Source organism: Heterodontus francisci, chromosome 13, assembly GCF_036365525.1.
Source record: "Heterodontus francisci isolate sHetFra1 chromosome 13, sHetFra1.hap1, whole genome shotgun sequence".
NCBI lineage: Eukaryota > Metazoa > Chordata > Chondrichthyes > Heterodontiformes > Heterodontidae > Heterodontus > Heterodontus francisci.
The window spans coordinates 26,228,000-26,250,730 of record NC_090383.1 but is presented as its reverse complement, the minus strand read 5'-3'; the positions used below and the strand labels follow the sequence as shown (position 1 = coordinate 26,250,730).

The window sequence follows — 22,731 nt, the reverse complement described above, 5'->3', positions numbered from 1 at the left end:
AAAAAACAACAGTTCACTACGATTCTGTTTCCTATTGTTCAGCCAACTTTGTATCCATGCTACCGTTTGTCCCTTTTATTCCATGGGCTTCAACTTTCCTGGCAAGCCTCTAACGTGGCACTTTAGCAAACCAATTTGTTAAAGGCCATTTGGAAGTCCATGTACACCACAACAACCACATTACCCTCATCAACCCTCTCTGATATCTCATCAAAAAATTCTGCATACTTCCAGTGCATTCTCCCTGCGTGAGGGGTAATGCCCTCGCCAAGATAGTGGCTGGCACAGTTCGCATCAGGTGTGTGCATGTACTGTGGATGCCATTTTGGCACTACACAACCGAATTTTGAAGTCCTTGTCTTGAAGAGTGATAAGACTGATTGATATTCAGGGCTGCTCTTTAAACTGTTATTTTCTCTGGGGCTTTTGAACTCACTGGTGCCAGTTATCCAACATGGTTTCTGAACTGCTGCTTCCCCTGGCACAACAGAGCGTTCCTCTCGTCAGATCCTCACCCAACATTGCTCCAGCTCAATCCAACCACACAAATCACTGCAGTTGATGATAATGACTGCTAATTCCGCCCTGAAGTGTCACTCATAGCCTCTGGCCCGCCTCCCCCGCACTCCGACGTCATGGCCCGCCCTGACTGTTCTACATAAGGAGCCAGCGCGAGCAGCTGCTGACGGTTGGGTTTGAAGAGGTTCGGGGATGAGTTTCTGTGGGTATGTGGTGCTTGCGCTCATGTCTGTTGTTGTGTGCTCGCGGGCATGCGGAGTTCGGGGATCGACGATACTCGGCGGGCCCGAGGACGCCTCGCCGAATGACGCCAAGGTGATTGAAGTTGCGCAGTTCGCCGTTGCCGAGTTCAACAAGAAGTCCAACGATGCGTACCTCTACAAGATTGTGACGATCGTGTCTGCCCAGAAGCAGGTAAAGGGCTGCCTTGCGCCCAGTTGTCTGGGGAGGGGAGTGGGGGAGTGCTCCTCTTCAAGGTTTAGTGGAGAGGTAAATCTTAGTTCAAGCTATTAGGAAGTTTGGCAATACCCTGCAAGCAGCTGGTCCGAGTTCATCAGAGCTGACAATAACAACTTGCATAATATGACCTGGTTGAAGTATCCTGGAGGTGTCATCATATGACCTGTCACCAATGTCTTACTTGGTCAAATAGCACTTCATCTGTAATTGTTTAAATTGTGGGGGTTGGGGGGGAAAGACACTGAGGTGCTTATGCTCTTTCTCCTGGGCTGCTCGTAGCTGCTAACCACGATTAGTCTTTAATTCCAGGAGACTCCAGGGCCATTCTGGAGGGTTGGCGTTTCTTTGTAACTTCCTTGTATTTCTATGTAACTCCATTGCTTCTCTTTGAATAGTGCAATGGCACCTTTACATCCACCTGAGGGGACAGATAGGATGACTCCTTTGCAGCACCTACAGTTAGCCTAGATTATGTGCTAGGTCTTGAACACATGACTTTCTGACTTGGGCAAGAGTGATACCACAAAGCCAAAGCTGACATTTTGGGTAGGCATATAAAAAGGATAAGAAAAAAGTGTTACCAAGATGCATTATGGGACTCTAGTTAGTGATATGCAGTGGGACGGTGTATGGAGGGGAGAAACTTTGAGCAGAGTTGGCTGGACATTGTGTGCCCCTGTTGACCAATTTTCACAATAGTTGGGTTTCCTGTACTTTGCTAGCTTTGATTTTAACTTCAAACTGAATTCCACCCCCCCTGACCTGCCCCATTAACTTTGGTTAGTGATGGCCAGATCAAGTCTCTTGCCTTTTAATATCTAAATATTTAACTTCTGTTCATTGACTGACTGACCTTTTGCAATGGTTCTGCATATACTTGTTGTATTTTTTCCTTTTCCACTTTCAGATTTATGAACATGTTTTATTTTCAGTTCTGAAGAGCCTGAAAATAATAGAATCATAAAGCACTGGAGGAGCCCATTAGGCATCTACTGATTCCAATAGTCCCAATCCTCTTTGCCCATAGCCCTGCATTTTTTTTCCCCCTCAAATATATATCCAATTCTCTTCAAAGTTGCTATGGAATCTGTTTTCACCACACTTCAGACTGTGCATTCTGGATCATAACTCTGTTTAAGGAAAATAAAATCCTTATCTCACCCCTCCTGCTTTTTTTTTTTGCCAGTTATTTTGAACCCACAACCTTGAAGATACAGATTGAAGTACCACTCCAGAGTCTTGAGGACAAAAATCTATGCTGTTTCTCCAGTGCAGTACTGAGTAAGTGCTGCCCTCTTAGAGGTGCTGTCCTTTGGCTGAGACATCAAGCTCAAGGCCCATCTGCTTGGTGGATATAGGTGATCCCTACTCTTCAAAAGAACCAGGGCAGGGGAGTTCTCCCCAGCACTCTATCCAATAGTTATCTGTTAACATTGCCAAAACTGATTATTTGGTCATAAGCTCCCAGAAATGGCAGTGAGTTAGCTATATGCAAATTGGCTGCTGTTTCCTGTGTTACAGCACCTTTCACAAACAATTACTTACTTTATCAATATAAGTCTGTCTTTTACCAATCTTCCTGCCAGTAGAAACCGTTTCACCCTATTTACACAAAACCTCTCAATTTTGACTAACTCTACTAAATCTTTTCATTTAATCTCCATTGCTCTGAAGGAACAATCCAGCTTCTCTAGTCTCCAATTCACAAGTCTGTCATCCCAGGTGCCATTCTAGTAAATCTCCTATACCTTCTCCAACACTTTGACATATTTCCACAATGGACACAATACTCAACCTGAGGCCACAGTGATTTTTAAGTTTAGCATAACTTGCTTGCTTTTGTACTGTAGAGGCTTCTTTCTAAAGCCAAGGATTATATTTAACAGCCTTGCTGACTTGTCTTGCCACAAATCTGAAGATTTGTGTATGAACCCCAGGTCTGTCTATTCTGCACCCCATTTAAAGTTTTACCATTTAGTTTATATTTCCTCTTCCTCATTCATCCTTCCAAAATTTATCTCTACTTCTGTCTTCCAGAAGCCTACTTTCCTCATCACTATCTACTACATTTTAGTTTTGTGCCATCTGCAAACTTTGAAATTATGCCCTGTGTACCCAAGTTATTAAGATGTATATCAAAGCTTTGGACCTAATACTATCCCTTGGGTACACCACTGTATACTGCCCTCCAGTCTGAAGAAACACTCACCACTGCCCTCTGCTTTCTATCCTTAGCCAATTTTGTATCTATGCTGCTACTGTCTTTCTGTAACTTCTTCAAAGAACTCAATCAAGTTTCAGTCATGATTTGTATTTAACAAATCTTACCTGGCTTTCATTTAATCAATGCTTTTCCATGTGCCAATTAATTTTAGCTCTGATTATTGTCTGAGTTTCCTGATGACCACTGTTGGGCTGACTGCCCTGTCGTTACTGCATTTCTCTCTTTTTTTTTTTAAAATCTTCTTTTTTCCCCCCCCCCCCCTTGAATAGGAGAGTAACATTTATCAAGCCTCTATTCTGACTCTTATAATCTAGGAAGGATTGGAAGATTGTGGCTAGACTCGACTCTTTCCACCTACTTTCCTCAGCAGCCTAGGATGCATCTGTTTGGACAGTGATTTTTCTACTTTGCCACCAACCTTAAGTACCTCCCCTATTTCTTTTATTTGATTTCTCTCCTACCTCTTTTTTTTTTTTATTATGACTCTTGTCAACATTGTGAAGACATGCAAAATGCTTAATATACCTCAGCCCTGCCCTCTACCTCCACAGATCTTTAGTCCCTCATCAGTCTTGCCTTCCTTTTGACTATCCTTTTTACTGTTTTTAGTACTATTGGATTTCCATTTGTTACTTGCTAATTTCTTGTTTGCTATCCTTGCCCCACTTATCTCCTTTTTCAGTTCCCCTCTACACTTGATTCTCTACTGTATTGAATCTGACATTTATCATGAGCTGCTTTTTCTATTTCATTTTAATCTCTATCTTTAGTCACCCAGAGAGCTCTAACTTTGGGTGCCCTTCCTTCCCCCTCAAAGGAATGTTTTTACCTCAACCTGAATGATCCTCTTTGAAGGCCTCATTACACATGTACTGTTGTACCAATCTTTGTTCCTTAAACCATTTTTTCATCTCTAACTGGATTCTAGCTAGAATTATTTTTTCAGACTGATTCTAGGCTGGCTTCTAGTTTGGGGGTAAGTTTAAAATGGTTGGCTAGACTTTTCACCCATTCAGATTTCTTTGCTTTTTGTCTGAAAATGATTCCATTGCTGTAGCTAAGCTTTTTAAATCTTCAACACTTAATTTGTTTAGCTTATGGGATATCTCTCCCTGCCCTACAAACTCCTTAGCATCAAATGTGGCCATTTGTTTCTAGCACTGTAGAGGAAGAAATACAAGAAAACCTATTTTTTTTTCACAATGAGATTAATTTTCCTTTCAAATTTTTTCATCTGGCAATTCAGATCCTGGCTTTGTGCCCCTAACATGTGTTGTGGGTGGTTCCTACTGTTCAACCCTCACCTGACTCTAGCAAGTGTTTTTTAGTTTAGCCCCTCAGTGTTTTTCAAAAACAGCAATAGGTTTTAAAAACAGGAAATCAGGTGTATTGATCAATGCACCTTATCCTGAAATTGTTTCTCATATCCTTGTGTGCACATGAGACAAATGGAGAAGGGAAAAAGGATGTTGACTTTTAGTGGGGGAGGTCACAATAATTCCATTGGATTTTATTGGAAATAAAGTTCTTGATGGATTCAGACCTGAGATGATTGTAAATTTCTCTTGATTGAAGGTTCAGTTGAAGACAGTGGGTCAATTCTAGAGCTCATTGCTCTCTAATATAGATATAGGATTCGGCAGCAGGGCATGTGCCTTCTAGTTTGCTGGAACACAAGCTGTTAAGATTTTTTTTTATATAAATGTAAAACTATGCTACCCCCTCACTGCCTGGCTCAGGTATAAAATTAAAGCCTGACCCAACAGCCAGCCTGAGCCTTTTAAATTTTTTTTTACACCAGACCTGACACTAATCTCCATCTGTTCTGGCAGCAGGCTATTCCTGCAGCTGAAATTGTGGGGAATCATGGATAAGCCTGATCCCATGACTTCCTGGATGAAGTGTCCACCCCAACCTGACCCTGAATGCTGGACTCAGAATTTCAACCTGACCCTGACACGTGTCAGGGTCAGGTAGCCAGGCTTCATCTGGTAAATGTTCTCATCTCTTCCCCATGGTGATGGCACAATAGCCCAGGATGTGGCTACTTCACATCTTGTCTTCAGAGGAAGACATTCAATTCTTTAGGATGGGATGCAATTGACACCTCTTGGCTTTGAAGATTTGTCCTTTGTCTTATTCAGTTTGAATACACAAGGCCAATCCCTTTTTCCTTTGGATCATTCTTCACCTTTTTAAAATAAGGGTTCATTCTTTCTTTTAAAAGTCTATTTTACATAACTTCAGTTATTCCATAATTTGTATCATTCTGCCAGTGAGATATCTGGCTGTTTTTCACTGCCTCCCAACTGACCACAGCAAGTGTTTTTGTTACTAGTGTTTAAACCCTTGTTTTATTTGGCAAATGAACACTGACTGGTTTCCTTGTAGATTTATGACCGCAGATTAAATATTTAATGCTCATTCCCCAAAGATCTCTGAACACCTCTTAACCTGTACTTTTTGGATATGTGGTTATAAGTCTGTTTCAGGAATAATATGTAGGATCCCCTCAAAGTGAATTTTAAAGTTGCAGGCCTGTTTGCTGGTTTTCTGATAATCGTTGGACTGTTGTAGCCTCCTGGCAGTTCACTTTGGGATGAAGGTGGTGATGTCTTGGGTCAATTCTCATTGTAGAAAAGTTGTTTTTACAAAGCTACTTGTCTCTAGCTAGTTTCCAACTTGTCTCAGCAGGGTTCAACTATATTGGCTAGAAATGCTCTCAACCTTGCTGGAATTCAGGGTAGCTTTCTGCTGCAATGGCTGAGACCAGACTTGTCTCCTCTCCTGAAAAGACTCTCCCTTTATTCCTCAATGATTACATTTTTAAGATTATTTACAAGGGTTGGCTTTTCCCATATAACTTCAGGTTTCAGTCCTAGCTGGTCTGTATAATGGCCTTGATTGGCCCCATTCTGAGATGATGGTTCACACTCCATTGTAACAGATGTTATTCAGAGACAAGAAGTCTGAAATATGTCTTGTCTCATTGTGTTTGAGTATAGCTCACATTCTGATATGATTATCTGTCACATTTCCATGCAGATGGGGTTTAATTGGCTTTGAGTCTAAGTAGATGGATTTGGGTGGAAGAGATGCTGATGGTCATGTGTTGCCCTCCCATTTTGCTGACAACATATGTACCAGTCTCTCTCAAATTGTAATAGTTTGCTATAACTCTTCCGTTTGCTTCTGTATTTTCATCACTACACTTCTCATGAGCTTGACAATAAGAATGTTTTGCATCTGGAACAGTAGAATATAGCTGGACTTCTGCCATTTATAGTGGTAGTTGCAAGATGGCATTTCTTGTAGCTTATGGTTTTCTAAGGCACCAGAAGTCTGAACATGTCCAAGTCTTGCTGTCAGCAGTTGATCATACTTCTGTATACATTTAATATTAACTGCTGTTGCAACTGGCCTTGTTGCATATTGCAAAATGAGTTCCCCAGCTGGAGAGGAAAGTTGTAACTAATTAAATGAAGATTAAAATGAAGTGAGGGTGGAGAAATGGATGATCACATCCCTTGTTGCCTTCTCCATCTTTTGGAAGATGCCATTGTAGTACATTTTAGAATTCAGGATTTAATGTTTGCAGTGCCAAATTGAATTTTCTGAGCTGTGAGCTTGGCTTCTATAAATTAGTTATCTTTTGCCACATGGCTGAACACTCCAACATTTCTCAAATGATGGTCATCAATGGCTGTAAGTAAATTTTTTAAAGCTGCATCTCCGCTTTACATACACAATTTGACACCATGTTTGTGAATGATTTACAACCTAATTGGATTTCATTTGACTGGTTAATGTGTACTGTGCACCTCTTGCACTGGACGGTGTTGTATTTTGGATGATGTGGATGTCTCCAACAGAATTGTTATCCAATGGATTATAATCTAATTGGGTACAAGTTGCTGATACTGAAATATTGGTCTGTAAGGCTTGCATGCTAAGATGTTCAAATGCACCTGTGGCAATATAAACATAATAATGCAGTCTGCTTATTATAGTGTAACTAGTTCCATGTAGGCTTGTCTATCATACTCACTCTTACTGGGGAGATGTGGCATAGTAGCAATATCTCTAGTAATCCAGAGGCCCAGGATAATTCCCTGGACACATTTTTCAAATCTCTCCATAGCTAGTGGAATTTAAATTCCATTAATAAATTCATCTAACTGAAGTCTGGAATTGAAAGCTAGTCTCCGTAACAGTGCCATGAAACTAACTAATTTTGTCACAAAAGCCCATCTGGTTCACCAATTTACTTTTAGGGAAGAAACTGCTGTCCTTGCCTGGTCTGGCCTATGACTGCAGACCCACAATAATGTGATTGATTCTTGATTGCCTTCTGAAATGGCCTAGCAAGGCATGCAGCTTGTCAAGGGCAATTAGGGCAACAAATGCCAGCCTTTCCAGTGATGCCCACATCCACAAAGAAAGTTGTCCAAGAACCTTGTGTCTCTATTTATCCTGCGGTAAATACTGATTTTAATGGCTGGAATGTTATACCACCCCAACAAGCTGGGTGGCATAAAATGGAGCAGGAGGCTTTCCTGACCTGCTTCTGCCCCTTACATAGGGCAGGGGGTGAAAAACAGGCCACCTGCCCCAAGCCAATCAAGACCCTTAAGTTACCCCTTAAGTGCCTTTGCCCTCCATGCAGATTTTACACATAGCAAGTGGACATCCTGGAGCTGGGAAAAGCAGGCAGCTTCTCCGTGCCCTGGGGGTGGGCCCTGATTGAGCAGTGTGCCAATGGAGTGCACCCCAGGATACAACACACCCCACCCCCTTAACAACCCTTTGCCTTGCTGGGTCCTGACCAATTACCCCTAGTGAGGTAACCAAAACTCCCCTTAAATTCTGGCTGTAGTCCCAGCAGTGGCCACTGCTCCAGTGGTACTGCTGGAACTAAGAGCTACCAGCCTGCTGATTGAGCTCCTGGCCAATGAAGTGGGACCTCCTCCCTCAAGCAGGTGGAAGTCCTGCCTCTGAACAGCAACAGCCTGGGGACCTGTAAAATGTGGGATGGATCCCCAGGTGAGTTGGAAGTGGGTTTGCCACTGATTTTTAAATCAGTGGCCAGCTCTTGTCCGCCCAACATAAAATCCAGCCCAATGATTTGAAAGAAGGAACTTGCATAGTTATAGAGCTTTGCATGACCTTGATGCTCCAAAGTGTTTTGCAACCAATTGAGTACTTTTGAAGTGTAGTCACTAAAATATGGCAATGTATGGACCACAAGACCTCCAAACAGAAATGAGCAGATAATCTCCTGTGTATATTGGCTGAGGGGTAAATATTGGCCAGCACACTGGGGTTAACTCAACAGCTGCTCTTCAAATTGTGCCTGGAACCTTTTTACAGCCACCTGAAGGCAGATGGAGCCTTTGTTTAATGTCTCATCAGTGCTGTCTTTCAGAAGTGACAGCCTAGAATATGTGCTCATGTCTGGATTGGAGCTCAAACCCACAACCTTCTGACCTTGGGCAAGAGTATTTCCATTGAGGCATTGGAAACACAGCAGGAACTATGCTAAAATTTGAACTCTCTCTTTTAATTCATAGACTTTTATAATGGTCACAAATGAAACTTTGGCTTGCTGCTGAAAGCTGTGCCACCAACTTTCATTAAATTACTGTCAGCAGATTGTACTGGGCAGCTTTACAGTTCCACTTTCTACATCAATTAGTGGGTCCACCTGAAAGCAGGACTGCTTAGCAACTGTAGTAGTGGCAAGTTTCATTGTGAAGGTTGAATGCAGCCAAAATTGTTTACTTAAAATTGCGAACATTAAAATGTCTTGATTGCTTTCTTTCCTTCAGGTTGTTTCTGGGGTAAAGTACATTCTTAAAGTTGAAGTGGGGAGAACACAATGCAGACAAGGAATGGCTGATGCTCTGGAATCCTGTGATTTTGCTGAACCCCCACAAGTAAGGCTTTAAGTTTGTTTTTACAGTAACTAAACACATTGTGGATTTGGGATCTAATTAGTAGTCTCCACCTCTCCGCACACTTCTTTTGGAGCATCCCCTTCTAGTAAAATATGAAGGCTTTTCTCAATCTTAGATTAATTCCCTAATACCAGTTTTATGCAGCTTTCCCTGAAGGAAAGCAATTAGCCCTGTAATTTGTTGCACAATATTTTGTGCTCTTCCGGTTGGAAGCAGTCTGGCCATCCTGCCTTGTAAGGGCATACATTTTCTGGGGGGAGAATGTAGAAGGGAATAAGGAGTAAAAGGAAATTTGTAAGCTCTCCAGAATGAGGATAAGTCTTAAACATTGAAGACAAAATATAATCTTGAACTTTGAGTTCTGATTTTTTCTAGAAGCTAGCTATAGCATGAACATACCTGCCTCCTTCATGACTTGTACTAATAGGATTATTAGGCTGGGCAGGAAAGATTGAATACAGATTATTCACTTGCCTAAAATGGGAACTGAAGAGGAGGAAAGCTTTCCTCTTCAATTATATGGATATATTCCATAGAGGGAGTCAGTTGCCAGCATTCGCCTGAGCTGGCGGGCAGCCATAAAGACAGGGCTAAATTGTGGCGAGTCGAAGAGACTTAGTAGTTGGCAGGAAAAAAGACAGAGGCGCAAGGGGAGAGCCAACTGTGCAACAGCCCCAACAAACAAATTTCTCTGCAGCACCTGTGGAAGAGCCTGTCACTCCAGAATTGGCCTTTATAGCCACTCCAGGCGCTGCTTCACAAACCACTGACCACCTCCAGGCGCGTATCCATTGTCTCTCGAGATAAGGAGGCCCAAAAGAAGAAGAAAAAAAAAGAAAAGATTCCATAGATGTGATTCCTTAAGGCTAGTTGACCATATTTGTATTTATTTCATACTATATCCTACAATTATATAAAATTCTGACACTTCTTGAAAACCATTGTGCTAGTGTTATAAAGCTGACATTATGAAAACATTTAATCAACAGAATGGCACTTGTGAAGCTAAGCTTGAATTTCAGGATGGGATATTGGTAACTTCTGTTGTGCAGGAATATTTGTCTTGTGAATGCACTACATAATTTTAAATTACTTTTTAGCATGAGGTAATCTAGCAAAGCACTAGATAAAATATCTCTTATCCACTGAACATGTTAAACATTTGCATAAATTTTCTCTAATGGTTTAAAACTGTACTTCTAAGACATCAGTAGAAACTGAGTTTCTTCCAGGTTTGGAGCAGACCTGATGTGATCTAGCTTAAGTAACAAGAATATGAATACTGGAAAGGCAATCTAATTTTCAACTCTTCTAATTTTTCAGAAACGCCTGTGTGACTTTGACATTGTTACAGTTCCTTGGACTGAAGAAATTAACTTGGTAAAAAATTCATGCATGCCATAAAACTGAATTTCTGCATTGCAGCAGATTAATTTGCAGCTGTCTAATGAAAAGCTGCTACTGTGCTTTCAGTATACTAATAATAACTCACTACTTTTTATTTAAGAAATCATGTATAAATGTTAAATCTTCTTTGGCCTCGAGACCAATTGAGTCCAATTATCTCGAGACAATGGATAAGGTGTTAAATGCTAAAATTAATGTAGTTTCTGCTAAAGTTGAATAAACTAACACAACAGCAAAATGAGACTGATGTATTTCTTTCTGGATTTCTGTGTGTCTTCAATTTATTAAATCTTGGCCTACAGAAAGCCTGGTATTGCTAGTATTTTCTCCTGAAAATTTTAATTAAGGCCCCCCAAGTTTCCATGGATGGAAGTAGGGTGCAGGAAAGTTACTTCAACAGGTTGACCTTGTGTTTTAGCCTCTTGGATAGAAAAAGTACAGTAATAAACTATTCTTGATCCCAGAATCAGACACAAGCCCACTAAGGGGATCATGAATTTTTATTTTCTTGACTAGGTTCCATTGTTGAATCAAGATGGATTTGATTGTAACTCTAAGCTTGCTTGCTGTCTGCAAAATACCTTGGCTCAATATTTTAACACTGTACAAAGAATATCTAGGGCACCATGTGACATAAACATTTAGATCCACTAATTTTGTGGAAGATAAATTGATAAAGCTGGGGTAGCATTATGGTTTTTTGGTGTAAATTCTGTCTAATTGGTGCATGTAACTTAGTGTCTGCTCCATTCTCCCATCATAGTTTAAACTGTTTTCTGCCACAAATCTATTTTTCCTCTTCCCCAAAATCCCTTGCTTTCCTGTTACCATCCCTTGAGTCTGAGCTAACTATTGAAATGATAAAGGGCCAGTGACATTGCAGCTGACTTTCCTCATCTGCACACATATTATTGCTGAGTAAATGCTGCTTGATAGTACTATCAATGACACTTTCCAGCACTTTTATGATTGAGTGTAGACTGATGGGGCAGTAATTGGCTGGATTGGATTTGGCTGAAGACTGACATCTTTGATGCTGGGGTCCTCAGGAGGAGGATCATCCACTCGGCACTTCTGGCTGAAGGTGGTTTCAAATGCTTCAGCCTTGTCTTTTACATTGACTGGGTTCCCCTGTCATTGAGGATGGGGATGTTTGTGGAGCCTCTTCCGGTTTATTGTTTAATTGTCTACCACTGTTCCCGACTGGATGTGATAGGACTGCAGAGCTTTGATCTGATCCATTGGGTGTAGGATCATTTAGCTCTGTCTGTCACATGCTGCTGCTGCTATTAGTGTACATCTAGTACTGTCTTGTAGCTTCACCAGGTTGGCACCTCATTTTTAGGTATCCTTCGTGCTGCTCCTGGCGTGCTCTCTGGCATTCCACATTGAATCAGGGTTGATCCCCGGGCTTGATGATGAAGTGAAGGATATGACGGGCCATCAGGTTACAGATTCTGGTTGAATGCCATTCTGCTGCTGCTGATGGCCAACAGTGCCTCATGGATGCCCAGTTTTGAGCAGCTGGATTTAATCTGAATCAATCCCATTTAGCATGGTGGCAGTGCCACACAACATGATGGACAGTATGCTCAGTGTGAAGTCAGGACTCCATCTGCACAAGGACTGTGCAATGGTCACTCCTACTAATACTGTCATTGACAGATGCATCGTCGACAGGTAGATTGGTGAGGACAAGATCAAGGACCAAACCTGTTCACTGATAGATGGGGTTTGTTTCTGCTGATAACTCCTATAACTGGGCTGGAGATTAATATTTTAGATAAATGTCAGGCAGATAGGTCATTCAGGACTCAGCCAGCTGGGTCAGTAGTGGTGCTACCAAACAATTTTGGTGGTGGGCATTGAAGTCCCCACCCAGTGTACATTCTGTGCCATTACTACCCTGTGTTCTTCTTCAAAGTGGTGTTCAACATGGAGGAGTACTGATTCATCGGCTGTGGGAGGGCGGTAGGTGGTAATCAACAGGACCTTTCCTTGCCCATGTTTGACCTGATGACATGAGACTTCATGGAGTATGGAGTCAATGTTGAGAACTCCCAGGGCAACTCCCTCTTGAATGTATACCACTGTGCCACCACCTCTGGTGGGTCTGTCCTGCCGGTGGGACAAGACATATCCAGGGATGGTGACAGAGGAGTCTGGGACATTGGCTGTACGGCAAGGTTCGGTGAGTATGACTAGTCTGGGACAACTCTCCCAATTTTGGCACAGGTCCCCAGATCTTAGTAAGGAGGACTCTGCAGGGTTGACTGGGCAGGGTGTGCCATTGTCGTTTCCGATGCATAGGTCGATACTGGGTGGTCTGTCTGGTTTTATTCTTTTTTGACTTTTCTGTAGCAGTTTGGTACAACTGAGTGGCTTGCTAGTTCATTTCAGAGGGCAATTAGGAGTCAACCACATTGCTGTGGGTCTGGAGTCACATGTAGGCCAGAGCTGGTAAGGACGGCAGATCTCCTTCCCTAAAGGACATTGGTGAACTAGATGGGTTTTTACGACAATCCAGTAGTTTCATGGTCACCATTACTAAGACCAGCGTTTAATTCCAGATTTGAGGTTTCAAAATCATGAAGGGTCTAAATAGAGTAGGTAGGGAGACAGTTTTCCCATTGGCCAAAGGATCCAGGACCAGAGGACACCAATTTAAGGTGATTGGGAAAAGAAGCAATAGCAACGTGAAGAAAAAATACTTGCTGCTTAAAGTAGTTAGGATCTGGAATGCACTGCCTTAGGGTATGGTGGAGGCAGATTCAATGTGAAGAGAAAAAATTTGCAGGGCTACAGGGTGAAGGGCTAGGTGAGTTGCTCTTGCAGAGAGCTAGCACACACACAATGGGTCAAATGCTCTCTTGTGCTATAACCATGTTATAATTTGGTAATTAATTGAATTTAAATTCCAGCAGGGATTTGAACTCAAGTCCTCAGAACATTAGCCCAGGCCTCTAGATTACTAGCCCAGTAACATTACCACTGCACCACTGTCTCCTGAGTTCTTGCACTCTCTCTCGACCACTCCAGTGGTTGGTGGATCTTTACGTTGGCTGAGTCCAAATGCCAATGCTGTGAAGACTCCAACTTCAGCCATTCCTCGCCATCCGTTCCCTGTTCCTCGCTCCCCATTCCCCACTCTCCGTTCTTCTCTCCCCGCTCCCTGTCTGTGCACTCCCTATAAATGTGCAAATTAGACACAGTCTGTGAACACTGCCTCTCCGTTGGGCGCAGCGATGTGTGGGATTGGGGTCCTAACAAACCTATAACTGCCCACCGAGCTGCTTGGCATTCTGGCAGTTTACATCCACTGGCCCACGGGCCGTATGTTGGACAACCATGCTGTAAACACTTATACCGATTCTACCTTTTTATCTCAACATTCCAGCATACTAACACTAAACTATAATACGTTAAAAGACACACAATGCAGACTTCAGATAACATGGAACAAAGAAGATACTCTCATTTTCATCAATTTCTCCCAATGATTCTGTTACTATGGTTATATGATCCATCCAAGTGCTTTATTGACTCCTTAACTATAAACTGTGTCCCAAACTCTTAAGGCATGGATGAATGATTTTCCCATTTTTCAGCTTCTCACCTTTTTACAAAGCATCCTTGTTCAGCAGATGACAGTACGCTGGAGAGTCTGGACAAACCGCTAACTCGAGACAAGCTGCCTTATTTTTAAAGGATGACCCTTAGTTCTAATCAGGGTTGTCCAACCTTTTTGGGTGGAGGGCAGCATTGCGATTTTGGTCGGCCTCTGGGGCCAGTGAGTAAATTTCAAAAGGCATTAAAAAGTTATCTTACTAATAAAAACAACAACAAATGTTAATTTTTGTGAAGATGCTTTAAATGAGAAGACTAATTTATTGACTTACTTTCTCATCGCTATATTGAAAATTGATTTAGTGACATACTTGGCATTGTTTCTGCTTTAATAAGTATTCAGTCTCTGCCTGCACCCTTGATGTAGTGATGCAGTGTATTCTGGATTGATGTCCACCTTTCAGGAGAGACCTTGATCTCTCTTCTCCCTCTCCTGCGCTCTGTGTGTGTGTCTCGATCTCGCTTCCCTCCACCCTCCCCTCTAGGACTAGGACACAGACTGAAAGTTTTGTGCAAAGTACACTTGCAGGGCTATGGGGATTGAGCCAGCGAGTGGAACTGACTACATAGCCCCATGGAGAGCCGGCATGGGCTCAATGGAAAGAATGGCCTCGTTCTGTGCTGTAAGTAAATGACTCTTTGATCTCTCGCCCCCTCTGTCTCTCTGCCACCCTCTCTGTCTGTCTGTGTCTCTGTCTCCCTCTCCCCCCTCTCGCTGTATCTCTTTTTTTTTTTTTCCCCCCCCTCTCTCCTCCACCTCCTTCTCTCTCCTCCACTCCCCCCATATCTCTCTGCCCCTCTCTCTCCACCCACTGTGTCTCCAGTGTTCTCCACCTGTCTCTCTGTCCCCCCCCCACTTTCTCTGTCTCTCTGTCTCCCCTCTCCCTGAGCCCATTCTCTGCCTCTCTGCCTCTCTGCGTCTCTGCCTCTCTGCCTCTCTGCCTCTCTGCCCCTGCCTCTCTGTCTCTGCCCCTGCCTCTCTGTCTCTGCCCCTGCCTCTCTGTCTCTGCCCCTGCCTCTCTGTCTCTGCCCCTGCCTCTCTGTCTCTGCCCCTGCCTCTCTGTCTCTGCCCCTGCCTCTCTGTCTCTGCCCCTGCCTCTCTGTCTCTGCCCCTGCCTCACACAGTTGCAGAGAGTGAAACGTTCTTTTAAAGTTATTTTAGAAAAGATCGCTGTCAGTTTCACAGGTGACAGCCGCTGGCATTGGGAACAGCCGTTTCCCGACAAACTCGGGGTTTTTCAGCTGCTTCTGACATTTTAAAAATCCTGGCCCACAGGCCGTATGTTACACAATCTGTTCTAGATCCTCCCACAAGAGGAAACATCCTTTCCACATCCACCCTTTCAAGACCCCTCAGGATCTTGTATATTTCAATCAAGTCGCCTCTTACTCTTCTAATCTCCAGCAGATATAAACCTAGCCTGTTCAACCTTTCCTCATAAGACTACCCACCCATTCCAGGTATTAGTCTAGTAATCCTTCTCTGAACTGCTTCCAACGCATTTACATCCTTCCTTAAATAGGGCGACCAATATTGTACACAGTACTCCAGATGTGGTCTCACCAATGCCCTGTATAACTGTAGCGTAACCTCCCTACTTATGTTCAATTCTCCTCGCAATAAACAATAACATTATATTAGCTTTCCTAATTACTAACCTTTTGTGATTCATGCACTAGGACACCCAGATTCCTCTGCATCTCAGAGCTCTGCAATCTCTCACCATTTAGATAATATGCTTTTTCATTCTTCCTGCCAAAATGGACAATTTCACATTTTCCCACATTATGCTCCATTTGCCAGATATTTGCCCACTCACTTAACCTATCTATATCTCTTTGTAGCCTCCTTATGTCCTCTTCACAACTTACTTTGTGTCGTCAGCAAATTTAGCAACCATACCTTCGGTCCCTTCAGCCAAGTCATTTATATAAATTGTAAAAAGTTGAGGCCCCAGCACAGATCCCTGTGGCACACCACTCGTTACATATTGCCAACCAGAAAATATCCCATTTATGCCTACTCTGTTTCCTGTTAGCCAGCCAATCAATGTTTATTTTAGCCACCGTTTTCCTTTTTATAAACTTGTAGAAGCTCTTACTGTCTGCTTTAATATTTCTTGCTGGTTTGCTCTCATACTCTAATTTCTCCCTCTTTGATTTTTAGCTAGTTTCTAAAATTTTCCTAATCTTCTGGCCTACCACTAATCATCGCAGCATTGTATGCCTTTTCTTTCCACTTGATACCATCCTTAACGTTCTTAGTTAGTGGCGAATGGAGCATCCTTCTCGTAGAGTCTTTCTCAATGGTGTATATCTTTGTTGGGAGTTATGAAATGTCTGCCGGTGCTTATCTACGATGTCACCTTTTAACGTATTTTCCCAGTCCACTGTAGCCAACTCTATCTTCATACCTTTGCAAATGCCTTTATTTAAGTTTAAGACACTAGTTTCAGGTCCATGTTTCTCATCCTCAAACTGAATGTGAAACTCTATCAAGTTGTGATCATTCTTGCCCAGAGGATCTTTTACTATGAGATCATCAATTAATCCTGACATGCAAGAAAAGTAAATATGCTGCAATAACGCAAAGACTGTGGTCTAAGGTTCCACAGTGGCGCAGTGGTTAGCACCGCAGCCTCACAGCTCCAGCGACCCAGGTTCAATTCTGGGTACTGCCTGTGTGGAGTTTGCAAGTTCTCCCTGTGTCTGTGTGGGTTTCCTCCGGGTGCTCCGGTTTCCTCCCACATGCCAAAGACTTGCTGGTTGATAGGTTAATTGGCCATTATAAATTGCTCCTAGTATCAGTAGGTGGTAGGGAAATATAGGGACAGGTGGGGATGTGGTAGGAATATGAAATTAGTGTAGGATTAGTATAAATGGGTGGTTGATGGTCGGCACAGACTCGGTGGGCCGAAGGGCCTGTTTCAGTGCTGTATCTCTAATAACAAAAAAACTAAAAACTAAACACACCACTGGAGGCTTGGTACAGGAGGAGACAGCTTCTCTCTCTACATGGGAGCAGAAGGCTCTCCAGACAGACACTATGGCCTGAATTTTACGAGCATGCTGCAAATCGCGGTGGCATGCTTTGACCTTTGACCACAAATCCATCAGGCAGTGGTCCGCACATAATGTCCTCAAGGCCCTATGGGAAAAGGAGATGGTGGATCCTGTCAGATGGTTCCCCGGGCAGATTGCCAAAGTAGCTTGGCTGGTGGTGAGAAGGGCGCTCCCTGTCAGATCCTTCCTGCACGCCTGGAGTCTCACCGCTTCCCTCGCAGCCCTCGAGGTGGATGTGGTGGGGAAGAGACCGTCGCCCACTGCCTTCTGGAATGTACATTTGCAAAACAAGTTTGGAAAGAGATGTAGTGGTTTTTGTTGCGGTTCATCCCAAGGAGCTCTAACACAGGAATCTGTGTTCTACGGGCTGTTCCCAGGGACGCACACCGAGATAAATATCAACTGTTGCTGAGGACCATCAATTCGTTGAAGGATGCACCTTGGTCCGCTTGAAACTTGCAAGGTCCAGGACTACGTGCTGAGGGACACACTAAATCTTGGGGCAGGCGCCACAAAGGCTCAATGGGGAAAGGCCACTGTGCAAGGTCCTCCTGCCATAGTATACCGAGGGTCTGAAACCCATGTAAAACCCATCAGGCTGTAAGCACCAAAATATGGTTTTACCGTGTAATGCAAATGTACATTGCATGTAAAATGGAATGGCAAGTGTTGTGAGGCAACTCACATTCTGTATCGAAGGAAACTGATTTCTTTTGCACTTTCTGGAATGTCAAATTAGAACTGGTTTGTAACGTATTTTTGCTTTACAGATTATGAATAAGGTATAGTTTTGGGGGAAAAAAGCAGCCCAGGGCTTTTCATACCTGTGACAAATCTGGTCATGTCACAGACATCTGCAGAACAGTGCTCTGCAAGAACTGCAAGCAGGAAGGCCATCAGACAAAAGACCTCAAGCAGAGTAAGTGCTGCAACCTGTGTGGTGGGACAGGCCACTTCTACAAGACCTGCCCAAAACGCTGCCTCAGTTATGCATGGGCAGCGAGAACCAAGGAGAGGAAGGAGGAAGGAATGGCGAACACGGCTGGTGCTGCGAAGGAGACCAGCAGTCCTCCCCCCACCGAGCCTTGCAGTGAGGAAAGTTTCTCTAAGGAAGACAAGGAGAAGAAAGGAGAGGGAGCAGCTGTGCCCACAGCCTCCTCCTCAGCCCACAGAATCAATGGAGGAGCCAGCAGAGGGAGAACCAGGTGAGTGACAAGTGGTCAAGAGGAAAACCACAAAGAAGACCTAAAAAAAAAGGAACAGGCCATCACCCAAACCAGTGGCAAGAAGAGGCTCATGTCTGAGACGGACTACAGCAGCTGCTCCTCATCAGATGAGGAAGGGCAGGAAAGAAGCGGCAGAACGCAAACAGCTGGAAAAGAAGGCACCACAGCTCCAAACCACTGAAAGCAGTGAAGGGCCCAGCGCACCCCAACCCCAAAGCGCTGAACGCAGCGAGATGCCAAGCGCACCCCAGTTTCGGGAAACCGGGAGCTGCAATGTCCTCGAGGAAGAACAGAGGGGAGCAACACCATCAACAGAGGACAGCCCAAACATCGCTGCCTACAAGACCCTCCCCCCACCCCTGATGTCACCTCAGCAAAAGCAACCCCCATGAGTGACCAGGACAGTTTCCTGAGCCCAGCAACTGTGCAACAGTTTGAGAACACTACGGGTATGCAGAAACATACCTAAAGACTAGGACTAGCAAAGGCATCTGGAGTGGTGAGCAACATACAACTTTAATGGGTTCAAAGATTGCTTCCATTAATGTGAGTACCGTCATGTCTACCACGCAATGTGTTTCAACCTTGAGTTACCTTGCCAAGGTCAAAGCCGACCAGCTATTTTTGCAGCAGTGTGGACTACCGCACCTCAGCACCTACAAGCAATGGTCATGATGGTGTTCCCATGGGCTATTGATCTGGTCAGGGGGAAATGATTCCCATTCCACTGGCCTGGGTATTCTGCCGCGCGGAGGCAACTTCATCATCTCCGAAGTTAAGAAGATAGCAGACATAACGGACAAAAATTTGCCGCTCCGGTTAATCAATGCCTATGCCCCGGTCCAATGCAGCAAGCAGCTGACCGTCCTCCAGCAGTTCCCACTGCTGCAAGCAACAAACAGGCTGGTCATTCTGGGCGGTGACTTCAACTGCATCATTGATGCGGCTGGACGATCCAGTAGGGCCAACAGCCAAATGGACGCCACGTCCAGACTACTGATGCAAACCGTAAAAGATGCCAAGCTGCACGACATCTTCAGCAACCCTGCAGATGGAATGCTGTGTAGATACACCTGGTTGAAACCAGATGGGTCCGTACCTTCCAGGACTGACTTCCTGTTTGTGTCCCGAGCGTTCTCAGTTAGATCCACCGATGTCAAGTCAGTGTTCTTCTCTGACCACTGCCTGCTACCAGCGGACTGTCACTTGCAGGATGACCAGAGAGTTGGCAGGGGGACATGGAAGTTGAAAGTGAACTCCAGAGAACAGTGAGCAACTCAAAAGGGATTACAAAGGTTGGAGAACTGTGAAAGCCCTCTTTGGGTCCCAGACACACTGGTGAGAAGCAATCAAGGCGAACATCAAGAGGTTCTTCAGCCTCAAAGTGGTTCAGAGGGCAAGAGAGAGACAGAAGGAAATGTCCTGACTCCAGAAAAACATGCACAATCTGCTCCTTCTGCAGTCAACAGGGGTCGAGGTCAAGGAGGATTTCCAAGAGGTGAAGTGCTAGCAGGCCTTGCTCTTTGCCGTGGAAGCCTCTAAGATCATCTTCCGGTCCAAAGTCCGCTCTGTTGAGTAGGATGAGATGTGCTTGCGCATGTTCGTCCAAAAAGCAGCCTGAAGGAAGAGGACGGCTCGGTAACGTCATCGGAGTCTGACATACTAAGGATCAGCAAATTCTTTTATGCAGGGCTGTCCGACGTGAAACCCACGAACAGCACGGCCTCCCAGTCCTTCGTATCCTCTATCATGGAAGTCTTAGTTGACAGTATGCGGGAGACTCTGGACAAACCGCTAATTCTGAACGAGCTGACAAAGGCCGTCAGGTCCTTCAAGACGAGTAAAACTCCTGGAAGTAACGGCTTACCGGTCGAGTTGTAATCAACTCTGTGGGACTGGATCGGTCCAGACCTGCTGGAAGTGTACGAGAGTATGCTTCTGGCCGGTAGCATGTCAGAATCCATGGGGAAAGGCATCATCTACAAGCGGAAGGGGGAGAGGGCAGAAATCATAAATTGGCGGCCCATCTCACTGCTTAATGAGGACTACAAAATTCTGTCCAAGGTGATCACCAATCGGGTTAAGTCTGGTCTGGATCTTGTGATTCACGCCAATCAGACCTGTTCTGTGTCCGGCAGGAAGATCTCTGATACCCTCACGCTACGCGGGATACAATTGCCTATGTACAGGACAGGGTGGTGGACGCCCACCTCATCAGCTTGGGCCAGGAGAAGGCTTTTGGAGACAGAATCTGCAATTGGATCCAACTGCTCTCCAAAAAAGTTAGTAGCGCAATCTCAATCAATGGGTTGGAATCGGAAAGTTTTCCAATCAAATCTGGAGTCAGACAGGGCTATCCTCTCTCCCCTGTCTTGTTTGTTTGCTGTGTCGAACATTTTGCTGAATCCATCAGGAAGGATGTGGGCATAAGAGGGGTGACAATCCCAGGCAATGGAGGCACTCAGGTCAAAGCCTCCCTGTACATGGACGATGTCGCTGTCTTCTGCTCAGATCCGCTGTCAGTTTGCAGGCTGATGAGCATCTGCGACCAGTTCAAACTGGCCTCGGGAGCCAAAGTAAATGGCAGCAAGAGCGAGGCCATGTTCTTTGGGAACTGGGCTGACCAATCTTTTGTCCCCTTCACCATCAGGTCAGGCTATCTGATGGTGCTGGGAATATGGTTCAGAGGGGCTGGGGCATGCGCCAAAAGCTGGAAGGAGTGAGTAGGCATGGTGAAACAGAAACTGGTCATGTGGGAGTGACGTTCCCTCTCCATTGCGGGTAAGAACCTGGTCATCAGGTGTGAGGCGCCCTCGATGTTGCTGTACATGGTGCAGGTCTAGCCCATACCCCACTCCTGCGTCTTGGCGGTCACCTGAGCCACTTTCTGCTTTGTCTGGATATCGATAATTGACTGTGTCCGCAGGGGCACGATGTTCAAACCTCTATACAATGGGAGGGAAAACGTCTCCAATGTCGCCCTCATCCTGATGGAACCTTTGTGTGCGGCTGCATCAAGCTGTGTGTAGAACCTCGGTACGCAAACACTGAGTGTCACTACATGCTGAGGTTCTATCTGTCCCCGGTGTTGCGAAGGATGGGCCTGGCCACATTGCTGCGGAACGCTCCATTCAGTTGGACCGTGCCATCCCACCTATCCTTCGTGGTAAAGTTTGTGCAGAAAATGCCTTTGACCACAAGTCCATCAGGCAGTTGTCCTCAAGGGCCTGCAGGAAAAGGAGTTGGTGGATCCTGTCGGATGGTTCCCGAGCAATCTGTCAGTGATTTGGCAGAATGCCTCATCACCAGAACTTTCAAACAAGTACCAAGACGTAGCTTGGCTGGTGGTGAGAAGGGCCCTCCCTGTCAGATCCTTCCTGCATGCCCGGAATCTCACCACCTCTGCACGCTGCCCTCGAGGCGGCTGCGGTGGGGAAGAGACCATCGTCCACCTCTTTCTGGAATGTGCCTTTGCAAAGCAGGTGTGGAAAGCAATGCAGTGGTTTTTGTCAAGGTTCATCCCGAGCAGCAAGAGTTGTCCATGACCAAGTGTTGCAGACTGGCACATTCCAAGGTCCAGGACTGCGTGCTGAGGGATGCACTAAAGCTTGGGGCAGCCGCTGCAAAGTCTCAATGGGGAAAGGCCACTATGTAAGGTCCTCCTGCCATAGTACACTGAGGGGCTGAAAACCTGTAAAATCCCTCGGGCTGTATGCACCAGAGAAGGTTTCTGGTATGTAATACAAATATACAGTGTAAATATAACCTGGAATGGCAAGGGCAGTGAGGCACCTCATGTTCTGTATTGAAAGAAACTGATCTTTATTGCTATTTATGACCTGCCCAATTTGAATTATTCTGTAATGTACTTTTACAATTTTTTATGAATGAAGTATATTTTGGAAAAAAAACCCAAAATATGGGCATTACAGAGGGTAGCATTAAAGCCACTATGTGATATGTTTGGACTATGGGGTAGCTGACCAAAGTCAAAACTGACCTGCTGTTTCTGTAGGCATGCGGAATACCGCACCTCAGCACCTACAGGCAATGGTGGCGATGGTGGTCCCACAGGACATTGATCTGGGTCAGAAGGGAACAATTGCCATTCTTCTGGCCTGGGTATTCTGCTGCAAGGAGGCAACTTCACCATCACCAAAGTTAAGGAGGTGGTGGGTCGCTGCCTTCTTGTAGCAAATATATTGTACAAAAATGCCCACTCTGGCTAATCAATCTGTACACCCTGGCT

The 22,731-nt window shown here is 44.6% G+C and overlaps 1 protein-coding gene across 1 annotated transcript; it reads left to right on the top strand.

Moving 5' to 3' along the window:
* Window positions 1-623: 623 nt before the first annotated feature.
* Window positions 624-10,804, top strand: LOC137376295 (cystatin-like). Its single transcript, XM_068044562.1, has 3 exons — window positions 624-933; window positions 9,031-9,138; window positions 10,483-10,804. The coding sequence occupies exons 1-3, from the start codon at window positions 712-714 to the stop codon at window positions 10,561-10,563; spliced, it is 411 nt and encodes a 136-aa protein (XP_067900663.1). The 5' UTR covers window positions 624-711; the 3' UTR covers window positions 10,564-10,804.
* The last annotated feature ends 11,927 nt before the right edge of the window (window positions 10,805-22,731 follow it).